We start from the raw sequence: 12,610 nt of genomic DNA on the forward strand, positions 1-12,610 counted from the left end.
CTGACTCAACAGGTAATGTCAGTTCTGACCTGGAACTTCCACAAAACTGCATTTCAGGGCTTCATCCAAACTTAGACCAACAGCTGTAGCACTTACATGGCATTGCTTTTGTATTTATAAGTGGTTCCTAATTTACTCCATTATAAGGCTAAAATGCAGTCTCCCTGTTTCACCAGAGCACACTGTAAGCAATCCTTTACAGCAAACATTTTGCTAGTACCATATAATTATATGCCTACGCAGAGAGCATGATCACCATATTAAGGAAAGATGAAAAACACAAAAAGAAAAGGCGTACTTGTGGCACCTTAGCGACTAACAAATTTATTAGAGCATAAGCTTTCGTGAGCTACAGCTCACTTCATCGGATGAAACACACAGTTAATGTGAAATAGAAATAAGCATTAATTTGCATGGAGAGAAGATACAAAGGGATCAGAAGATTTAAAGAGCGTTCTAAAATTAAGAGGATAATAATAATAAAGGCAGCTAACAGGAGTAAGATCAGTGATGTCATCATAATGTTCAATTGGGAAAATGAAAGAGGCTAATGAAACAAACTGCTAGAGTAAAATATACCAACAAATAAATCTTTTTAAGCCAGGAGGCATATTTTCCTGGCATGAGCTGCACTGTATGGGTGCCAAGTTGTAAGGGGCGGGTGGGAGAACAACGATAAATGTGTGTTTTGGAAGTCTGCCATTTAATGAGAGGGCAATGGGTGAAATAGTACATTTGCTCAGGGGTAAAATTTAGTCAAAGGGCAAAACCACCATTTTAGTTATTCAGTCAAGGAGTAGAATAATATCCTCAGCTGGGTTCCGCCTTCCCAAAATGTCTTCACAGCCTTTTTAAAAAAAAACATATGAAATCACGCTAACCATTTTGTATTCTCACTTAATTTCCACCCAAAAATAATACTTTATGCACTTTTTATGCTTGCACCCATATCACGTGAGCTAGCTCATCATATTGTAGACTTGTGATTTGCCATCCAGAAAACAGAAATGGTGCATCAAGTCCTATATCCTAACTTCAGCCATGATGTGATGCTTCCAAGGAGGATGAAAAAACCATTCACATATCTGGTCAGTTGTGCAATGCTGTACTTTATGCTGTCTTATTGTTCATTCAGTAGTCAATAAAAAGTCATACCTGAAGACGAGTATTCACTCTACACAAGGTGCGTGGACTATGTTACAGGGCAGGTAAGAAAGTCATGCATACACAAAGTCTGAGATATTTTAGTATAAAAGACTGTATGTATATGAATAATACTTTCTTGCATTACTATAGTTTTAAATACTTTTGGCATGCAGAAAAGATGCCAGACTGCTGAAGGCATTAGAGACTGAAATCCTTATCCAGGAAACTATCACAGTATAAGGACTGGCTGTGCAAGTTTCTCCATGCTTTTCCACCTGCTTGGACTGGAAGGATTATATCTAGAGGTAAGAGTCTTGATTGTAATGGAAGTGAGCATTTTGTTATGTGAGCATTTGGCCCTTATGAACAGAAGTGAGACCTACTGATTTCATATAGGCCTTTGAACAGAGGATAATTAGCAGAGATCCTAGTTTTCCGTGATTTAAAAAAAAACATTTCTCCAATAAAAAAACCCATAAAAATCCACCTTTTTCCACAATTAAAATGAAATGCTGAACTTCAATTTCCCTAGCCACAATATATATAGGTATCCATTAAACACAATGTTTTATTGATATATTTACAACTTTTAAGCAAGTTCAAAGCCTCCAGTGCCATCAATTATTACACTAAAATAAATAAATAGAATTGCAATTTGTATTGCTTACATATTCTAAATACTTCTATGTCTATATTCTAGATTTTCAGAAAATTGTGTGTGTTTTTTAATGCACAAGAATGCTGGAATGATCCAGTCACATTGCATTGTTTCTTTACTATTATTGATGGCCCTGCTGTCTCAGTCTCATGTTTTTGTTTCTTTTCAGTCAGTTTATGTTTAGCGTTTTCCATGTGTTCTTCAACTGTTTGCCTCCAAATGTAATCTATAGCCTTGCTGCATACAGTACAGAATAGCACATTACCATCAATGTGAAATTTGTCCTTGCGAAACTAAGTGACACAGTCTTTAGAGGTGATTTTTAAAGTTTTCGGCATCTTTTCATAACTTTAATTACTCACATCTGGAGGCTGAAGTGAAATTTGAGATGCATTAAAACATGAACCTCTCCATATGCTACTGTGTAAACTCTATATGCCGGAAGCAGTTGATTGGAGTATGTTTAGGTATGTAAATTTAAAGCACATTCAAAAATCAACCACAAAAAGGGGAGGTTGTGCACACTGAATAAGTGACACTAGTACTATCAGTAAAATTTAATTAATAGTTAATATATGTTTTTATTTTTTCACAAAATGTAAAAACACAAATTCTGTGTTTTCCCATGGCAAACTGATTTCTAGGATCCCTGATAATGAGTAATGGGAGTTATGTTTTGGTCAGTTACCAATCCCATAAAACTCCTAGTTCTCCAAATTGTGTATGTATCTTATATTTCACTCTTTATTTCCACACTTTCTAGCACAGATTTAAGAAGAGTGTCTGTAATGTTATCGTTGCCTATCTTTCTTCATACTCTCTTTGGCCCCTTTTAAAGAGAAGCATTTCCACAACAGCTAGATGGTTATGGAAGTTCAGTACAAATCAGACTGAGACATCTTTAGGAAATAAAAGTTTTAAAAGTTGGAGCTCTAGCAAGAAGCAATTGATGAAGTCGATCATCTGGGCTGTTACTCATTTCTTATAACGAGCTTGAGCTTTATTGATTTTATTTATACATCTATTATTTTTACACAAATTGTATACCTGAAGTAGAATTCAGAATATATTTTCCTTCACTAGCCCATACAATGTAAATCAAATTCAGAATATGTTGTGCAGATTCACTTCAAGTTAAAAAAAAAAATCATCAGTAAATAGTTCCAATACCTACCTGTGCAAAGTAACTGTAAAACAAATCTTCAAAATGTAAGAAAAAAAAGGTTATGATCCCATTTCTTCTAAAACACTATATTTTCCAGCGTTAGTACCTTTGCCAATATTCCTTGGAGGTAGGGGAGGTGCACTTGTAGTAACAGGTACTGCAGGTTGAATGGGAGGTGGACTGCCACTAAGTATTGCTCCATAGGTTTCATTCTGTAATATACTAGGCATAAAACTTCTTTGTTTATCCTTAGCAATATTTGCTGCATCTCTTGCCAAAGATGCTACATTAGGCTGAAGTTGGTTTGATCCCAGCTGATAGAAACTGACAGGCCTGTCCTCTCTCCGATTCGGACTGGGTTGCTAAAACCAAACCAAAACAAAAATACACATGGATATTACATTAGTTAGGTTAAGAAATTCAGCAAGGCTTGAAATATATACACAACACTCGCTAGCCAGAGGACTATGCCTACTAACTCTTCAAATGTATCATACCTATGTTGCTCCCACTACCACTCCTGACCACACCTCCCCTTAAAGCCACATTTCCCTCATATACTTTAAAAGAAAAAAAAATGGTTGTACACCATTTATTGGATATGTATTTAATTGTAACAAATGGTCTCAATCAATTTGCTGTTTTATTATATTTTTAGATGTAGCTTACTACTTCTCTCTTGCGCCTTCTTTCCTTTCTTGGCTTCAATAACTTTTTCCCCTCATTTCTATAATAGATCGTGGTGCATCTTTCACTATATTTTCCCTAGTGTCTATTCATTATCATCATAATCACCACCACCGCCACCACCTATGAGTTGTACTATTGCAGCACTGAGAGGTCCCAAATGAAAGTTGGGCCCCACTGTGCTAAGCACTGCACAAATACATAATAAAAGACAGTTCCTGTCCCAAAGCACTTACAATCTAAACAGACAAGACAAAGAAAGGATAGGGAGAGAAACCCACACATTGAGGGAAGAAAAGACTACCCAAGATCATACAGCAGGTTATTGTAGAGCCAGTAAAAAAACAAAAGTCTCCTAAGTTCCAGTCCAATGTCCTGACCGTGCCATGTCTAACGTTTCTTTCCCTTTTTTCATTCTTTCACCCTGCAGCCCCTTGTCATCTCTCTTTCTTTCCCTACATTGTTCTCTCTAACCTCTTTCCTTCCTTCTCCCCACTTCTCCCACCAAAATCCTTCTTCCTTCCTCTCTCCCCTTCCCTCAATACCTTCTTGTCTTTTCTAACGTATTTCATCAATCTCTCTCTTGCCCAGATCCATCAACTCTCACATGTGGTTTAGAAATTTTACCCAACACCTAATAGCTACTTGCCAGAGACTGTTATGTTAGATGAGGGGCCTCACCGACCAGGGGCAACACCTAGATGAAAAGCTATCTCCTAACTCTATAAGCTGCTGGGATATGGGAGAGTGCTGGGATTCCTACCAGTGTGCTCTCCCTCTGCCCTATCTTTTATATCAGGCCTGTTGTATTAATTTAGATAAAATATATGGGCTAACGGTGTTACCATAATCCAGTTACTATCCAACACTGAACAGTTTTAAACACAATCCACGGTTTGGTATATAGAAACCTCAGCCTACTTAGTACCATGTTAAACACACCATTAAAATCCTTTTAACCTTTCATTAAAGATACAGAAGGAAAAGAAAAAACAGTAAAACATTTTGAAACATAACATATTAAATAAGGCTTTCATTTTAACAAAATCCCTTGTTCCCTTTCCCTTTAGCTGGTAAGAGTATTTAGAAGGGAAAAAACCCTCATTAGGATAGCATTAAAGATGGTCTTAACTGTCCTTTTGGGGAAAAGAGAAGAAGTTAGTAGAGATGGACTGGAGCTGTTGCCACTGTTGTTAAAGTCTGATCCTGTTTCCTAGAAGACCAAACAAAACGAATACCCATAAGAAGGGAGAGAAAAGAACAGCAAAGATAGAAAATGTCTCTCTGGGGTTGACTTTCATTTGCAGCCTCACTACTAGAAAGATACAGGCAGAGCCCACAGTTTTATCAGAAACTCCAAGACCTGGCAAACTTCTACCAACTTCTGGCTGTTTGGGACATTGCTTTTAGTTGCCTCTTTCTAGTCACAGGCTTACAGCAGTGTTGCAAAGTATTCAGTCTTGGCCAGCAAAGTCAGACACTTATTAGACAGAAAGAAAATGGAGAGAGATAGGAAAGAGAAGAAATAAGGTAGGACAGGAAAAGGACACATTGGTGGGGTGGCTGGGTGGATAAAAGAGACAAAGTCTCATAACCCAGGTGGTGGTTGGGATTCAGACGGAGCTGGTGGATATAGTGATGTTATCTGCCTCCCTCTCTGGTCAGGACAGCTTTCAGGATTGAGATGAAGCAGGTCTGGGATCCAAGGAGATGGTAGGGGAGGCAGCCATGATGGTGAAGCTTGCTCCAGTAGCCAATTTTTTCCTAAAGTATCTTTCCTTAAGGACCCCAAAAGGGAGTTATATGTGGAATAGCCCAATCCTCTTAATTATTTTGTCCATCAATTAGGCCTCATTCCTGACACATCAGTTTCATTTCTGATTCCACACTTTTCTTGTTTACCAAATATGATCATAACACAGTACTTGATCTTGATCTTGGCTTTTTAATTTGGACTAATTCAGTCTCTTGGTCTCCCATATGTACCTTTTCCCACCAACATATGTTGTTATAGGTTACTGTGATCTTTTATAACTTATACTCGCTTTTCACAGTTGAACTCATAATTAGAGTAAATTTGTAGGCCCAAATATCACCACAGGCCCATGTAGTAATTATCCAGTAAGTTTAATGCTCCCCAGCCCCTAAGGGCTACAGAAAAAGCAAAGGGACATTTTGTCTCCCGCTGTGAGGGTGCGAGAGGAGAAACTACCCTTCATCTAACCTTTGTTTTCAAGGCCTCCTTACCAGCGAACAGGTCCAGTATTTACCTCAGTTGCTATTCATTTTTACCCAGCATCTTCAGAGTAAAATTGAGCAAGATTCTGCATAGACACAGTGATATTTACAAGAGTTTGTAAACACTTTCCATTCTGCTACCTCTCAGGGAGAGCTATGAGGAGACTAAGTAGAAGCAATTAATTGGTCTGCTGCAGAATCAGTGAAAGTATTGCACTGGTTTACAGACTTTCCACATGTGGAAAGTTGTCTTTCCAATCGTACGAGCCAGAAAATTACCTTTTTAAAAAGAAAGCTTATATAATAGCTAATGATACTTCTTCAAGAAAACTAAGTACTCTCTCTGAGTGGATCTTTCAAGCCCTGCCTATCAGAACTTTTATTTAAAAAACCTCATTTCAATTCATAAGAATTCTGCCTGAAAACAGAAGTTGATTTCAGGCTGCTATAATTTATTTGTCACAATACAAGACAGCTGTGTATATCAAGTCTTAAATTTAACTAAAAGTTTATCATCATGCTAATGAACTTGCTAAAGGCCACAAAAGATTCTTGATTTGCAGATATTTGTACCTATGTGATCAAATGTTGTACTAGACATGATGGAATGTTCAGATGTCTATGCTGCTCTGGGACAACCACTATTCTAATAATTATAAGATATTGTTGTGAGCCGTTCGGACAAAAGACTAAAGATTTACAAACTGGAGCAGGGTAGTTCCTTACTTATGTTTACATGCACAAGGTTTCTTCCACTTCAAACAAAGGTGAAACTCAAAAGTTAGAAACTCCTTTGTTAAAAAATGCTTCTAGAATACAAATACTCTTTAAAAACTACTCTCCATATTCTTATGCAAAATATCACTCAGGCCTATGTAAAAACCTTACTTTACCTTTTAATCTTACAGTTATTAAAGATGAACAAGCATAACCACGACAGCATTAATAACCAAACTCTCAAAAAGGAAGAAAAATACTTCGCCCAATAGTCTATGAATGTACCTAGCAGGGTAACTCCCTTCAATAATACAAATCCTCCGATTTAGACCAGTAAAGCATTCTGGTCCATAAGAATATAGGATAACATTTTCAAAAGTGCCTAAATGACTTAGAACGCAAGTTCCATTTTCAGAAGTGCCTAAGTCCCATTGAAACTCAGTGAGACTTAGGCTCTTATGCAACTAACACACTTTTGAAAATGTTACCCATAAGCAAGAATGGCACAGGAGTCCAAGCCTCTCGCCAGCTCTCTTCAGCTTACTAAAGAGGAAGCAGGTCCAATTCATAGAAGAATTAAAGAGAGATGGGTGAGTTTGACAGGAGGGAGGGAGGGACTGCTGATCAGCGTGTGCACACTATCAATATGTGCCCTAATTAGTTCACTTTGAGTTTTGCCGCAAGTCATCTGTTTGCTATGTGTATTTCAGACTTATTTTTCCTGTTGTAACAGCAGTCATTGGTAATTACTGTTCTCTAATAATAACTGTAATAGACGGAGTCATGGGTTCATATGTTTAGCACAGGACTGAGTTGTAACATTCCAGAGATCAACAAGAGTATAAATATGCCTTTAAAAATAAGGTTAGATAAACACACAGCTGCATAGATTGTTGGTATAAATAAAATGAGCCATTTAGCAACTGCATTCAGGCCAAGTAGGTATTTATACCCACAGTCTAGTGAACACATATGCTATTGTCCCTATATCCATGATTCAAAGCACAGCATCCCAACTGGTTAAAAAAAATGTTATCAAAATGACATGAATGACAGCCAGTTGTACTAATTCACACCTTCATTTAGAATATGAAAGCCTCTCCCCTTCTGTTACTTTAGAATCACTTGATATAACAAACTTCTAGCCTTCAAAATAATTAAGCAATCAATGGATGGACACAACAGACAAGAAGATCTAAAGTGTTTAACAACCATAATGGAGCTGGCTGAAAGAAAGGTTTATAGCAGGAAAAGGATATTCTACACAGCAATATGGCTATTATACCTAATGCCACATAATAAGGACAAAACCTTATCAGGATCCAATGAAGACTTGCAGCAAATGGCCTATGAACCCCAATCTATTGCAAAGGACTCCATCACTGAAGACAGTCAAGGAGAAACTGAAGGGAAGGAAGTAGCATTTATACTTTGTAGGAGCTGGCACACAACAGTCAGTAAGGGACCTGGTTCATTCTTTATGACATTAATGTTGCTGTCAAAGGTCAAAAAAATCACAAGCACTAGAGAAGTTTCATCTCTCCTGCACCAAGGAGACAAGACCCAAGAATAAGAATTCTGCACAGACAGTATTCCCAACAGAAGTGATATTCCAGTGAAGGAGACATTTGTTTCAGAATGACAGGGCAAGAACTATTCAGCTAATCCAACAATCTGATTGCCGAGACATTCCTTAAAGGTGACCAGCAAAGGAAAACAATAGGCTTATACCCCCTTCCCTTTCTTTATGATGTATAAAGGTGGTGTGAAAAGTTTTGGTTTAGGGTTGTTTTTTAATTTATTTTTAACTTTGGAAATATAGGTCCTATTTAAGCTGGAAGACTATACAATGACTGGAAAACTAATGAAATGGTGATACTGGAAGAGCTAAACTAATGAAAGTTTAGCTACCAAGAGGGGACAGGATTTCTAGTCAGAAACTTCTAAGGTAAAACATAGCAGGGAGAAAGAAAGAAAAAAAAAAGAGAAAAGAATTTAAAAAGTTACCTAACTTAACAAAAGTTTTTCAACAAAATAACGAGGAATCCTTGTGGCACCTTAGAGACTAACACATTTATTTGGGCATAAACTTTCATGGGTTAGAACCCACTTCATCAGATGCATGGAGTGGAAAATACAGTAGCAGGTATATTTATACATAGTACATGAAAAGATGGGAATTGCCTTACCAGGTGAGAGGTCAGTCTAACGAGACAATTCAATTAACCGTAGAATATCAAGGGAGGAAAAATCACTTTTGTAGTGGTAATGACGGTGGCCCATTTCAAACAGTTGACAAGAAGGTGTAAGTAACAGTAGGGGGAAACTAGTATGGTAAAATTAGGTTTTGAAATGACTCATCCACTCCCAGTCTTTATTCAGGCTTAATTTGATGGTGTCAAGTTTGCAAATTAATTCCAGTTCTGTAGTTTCACATTGTAGTCTGTTTCTGAAGTTTTTTTGTTGAAGCATTGCCACTTTTAAGTCTGTTATTGAGTGACCAGGTAAGTTGAAGTGTTCTCCGATTGGTTTTTGAATGTTGTAAATCCTGATGATATCAGATTTGTGTCCATTTATTCTTTTGCATAGAGACTGTCCGGTTTAGCCAATGCACATGGCAAATGGGTACTGCTGGCACATGATAGCATATATCACATTGGTAGATTTGCAAGTGAACAAACCCCTGCTGGTGTGGCTGATGTGAATAGGCCCTATGATGGTGTCCCCTGAATAGATATGTGGACAGAGTTGGCGCCAGGGTTTGTTGCAGGGTTTGGTTCCTGGGTTAGTGTTTTTGTTGTGTGGTGTGTAGTTCCTGATGAGTATTTGCTTTAGGTTGGGTGACTGACTTTAAGCGAGGACTGGCCTGTCTCCCAAGATCTGTGAGATTAAGGGTTTCTCCTTCAGGATAGGTTGTAGATCCTTGATGACGCACTACAGAGGTTTTAGTTGGGGGCTGAAGGTGACGGCTAGTGGCGTTCTGTTACTTTCTTTGTTGAGCCTGTCCTGTAGTAGGTGACTTCTGGGTACTCTTCTGGCTCTGTCAATCTGTTTCTTCACTTCACCAGGTGGGTATTGTAGTTGTAAGAATGCTTAATAGATATCCTGCAAGTATTTGTTTCTGTCTGAGGGACTGGAGCAAATGCGGTTGTATCTTAGAGCTTGGCTGTAGACAACGGACCATGTGATGTGGTCTGGATGAAAGCTGGAGGCATGCAGGTAAATATAGCGGTCAGTAGGTTTCTGGTATAGGGTGGTGTTTATGTGACCATCGCTTATAAGCACTGTAGTGTCTAGAAACTGGATCTCTTGTGTGGACTGGTCCAGGCTGAGGTTGATGGTGGGGTGGAAACTGTTGAAATCCTGGTGGAATTCCTCAAGGGCCTCCTTCCTATGGGTCCAGATGATGAAGATGTCATCAATGTAGCACAAGCAGAGTAAGGGTGTTAGGGGATGAGAGCTGAGGAAGCATTGTTCTAAGTCACGCATAAAAATGTTGGCATACTGTGGGGGCCATGCGGGTACTCATAGCAGTGCCGCTGATTTGAGGTATACATTGTCCCCAAATGTGAAATAGTTATGGGTGAGGACAAAGTCACAAAGTTCAGCCACCAGGTTAGCCGTGACATTATTGAGGATACCGTTCCTGACGGCCTGTAGTCCATCTTTGTGTGGAATGTTGGTGTAGAGGGCTTCTACATCCATAGTGGCCAGGATGGTGTTTTCTGAAAGATCATCAAAAGGATTGTAGTTTCCTTAGGAAATCAGTGGTGTCTCGAGGATAGCTGGGAGTGCTGGTAGCGTAGGGCCTAAGGAGGAGTCCACACAGCCAGACAATCCTGCTATCAGGGTGCCAGTGCCTGAGATGATGGGGCGTCCAGGATTCCCAGGTTTATGGATTTTGGGTAGCAGATAGAATAATCCTGGATGGGGCTCTAGAGGTGTTCAGTGTAGATTTGTTCCTGTCCATCTTTAGGGAGTTTCTTGAGCAGATGGTGTAGTTTCTTTTGGTAATCCTCAGTGGGCTCAGAGGGTAATGGCCTGTAGAATGTGGTCACAGGCTGAAATTGTGGAAAAGCAGCATCACTTGCCCCATAACCTCAGCCGTGCAGAACACAAAGCCATCCACAGCCTCAGAAACTCCTCTGACATCATAATAAAAAAGGATGACAAAGGAGGTGCTGTGCTGTCATGAATAGGTCGGAATATGAACGAGAGGCTGCTAGACAACTCTCTGACCCCACATTCTACAGGCCACCCTCAATGACTTCTTGTCAACTGTTTGCAATGGGCCACACTCATTACCACTACAAAAGTGATTTTTCCTCCCCTGATATTCTACAGTTAATTTAATTGTCTTATTAGACTGACCCCACACCTGGTAAGGTAACTCCCATCTTTTCATGTACTCTGTATAAATATACCTGCTACTGTATTTTCCACTCCATGTTCTAGACCACGAAAGCTTATGCCCAAATAAATGAGTTAGCCTCTAAGGTGCCACAAAGACTCCTCATTGTTTTTGCTGATACAGACTAACACGGATACCACTCTGAAACCCAAAAGCCTTTCAGGTCTTCTTTATACAGCATAAAGAAGCAAAAGAGGGCATAAACCCATTTTTAAAAAAATCCTTTGCAGATCACCTTTAATAGTTCTTAATTAATTTTTTTTTTTAAAATAAAATGAGGGTGGGCCACTCTTTTCAATGTTGTGGGTTGGATGCTAATTTTGGGGCAACTGCATGGGCCACATACAGAAATATAATTCCAGTTTCTAGAATCAGATCATTTATTTAGGTTTCAGATTTAGCCATTAAGACATTAATGGTGTTAAGTAGTAATAAAATTAAATACATGTCAGAGAATAGCTCACTCTTAGCGAAAACATTGAGGAAAATGTTTTTCTTGCACTAATGTCTCAATGTCAACATCAATATTCATTGCTGCAAGTCAGAGACAGCAGCAGAGGAAGTCGCTCTCCAGCTTGTTGCAGAGTTTTGATTTGACATTTCATTATTGAGAATGCCCTTTTGCAGATGTATGTGCTTCCAAACATTGAACACAACTTCAACACAAAGTCTAATTTTAACAGATTTTCCACCAAGTGCCTCGTGGTATATGATGCAGTGAAGAGTAAGTAAGACATTCAACTCCATTTTGTCTCAGCAAACCTACTAATCCACCTTTACTGATGGTCACTGCTTTGGCTCCATCTGTGACTATGCACAAGGACACTTGGGAACTGCCAATTTTCTCACAGCAGAAGCAAGTGCATTGTAAATATCCACCCCCTTTCTACTACACTTGAGTCAAACTAGTTCCAGTACCTTCTCATGCACAGAGAAATCCTCATCAATAGTTCAGATGAAAATTAATAGTGGGCTGAGGTCACTGGCATCAATGCTCTCATCTAGAGCTAAGTACGTATATTTTGCAGCAACTGTCTTGAGTTTTGAGGACATATTATCGTTCAGGTCATTTATCCTCCTTGCTACAGTTTGGTGAGACAACAACACTCAAAATCCTTTCTATTTTTCCATCCTCAAATGCACGAGCCATCTGGATTGCACACCCTTTTTTAACCACATCACCATTCCTAAAAGGCTTTTTACATCTTACTAGCTCGAGGCAGACCTCATAAAATGTAGTCAGACTTGCAAGTCATGCAGTTGAAGATTTCATCAATGTGTGTCTCTGCTTTGAAGTTTTTTTTTTCCTCCAAGGCCTTAATAGGAGTGATACATGACTCTTCAGGGTACCTCTCGTATTTGGCTTTGTACAGCATGCTGTGATGTTGGCTGATATACTCCTTCCACACAACTATCACTAGCAAGTACACAAGGCACTGTGGTTATCCATTACTTTCAACGAACAAGTCATCATGTTGTTTCATCCACTTGGTGTGAAATGCTTTATTCTCTGCATCAACTCTTCTTTTCTTAATTGCAGCAATTGCATTTACTTGTTCCTTTGCACTGGGATTACTGTTGCACCACT

The 12,610-nt window shown here is 38.8% G+C and overlaps 1 protein-coding gene across 2 annotated transcripts in view; it reads right to left on the reverse strand.

Annotated features, from left to right (window-relative positions):
* The window catches only part of ASAP2 (ArfGAP with SH3 domain, ankyrin repeat and PH domain 2), a 166,377-nt gene that overhangs the window by 19,014 nt on the left and 134,753 nt on the right, over nt 1–12,610 (reverse strand). For both annotated transcript variants that reach the window (XM_077812548.1, XM_077812547.1), the window contains exon 22: nt 3,076–3,331. In XM_077812548.1, the coding sequence (XP_077668674.1) occupies nt 3,076–3,331 (256 nt within the window). The remainder of the gene's footprint in view (nt 1–3,075; nt 3,332–12,610) is intronic.

The sequence above is a fragment of the Eretmochelys imbricata genome, chromosome 3 (genome assembly GCF_965152235.1).
Source record: "Eretmochelys imbricata isolate rEreImb1 chromosome 3, rEreImb1.hap1, whole genome shotgun sequence".
NCBI lineage: Eukaryota > Metazoa > Chordata > Testudines > Cheloniidae > Eretmochelys > Eretmochelys imbricata.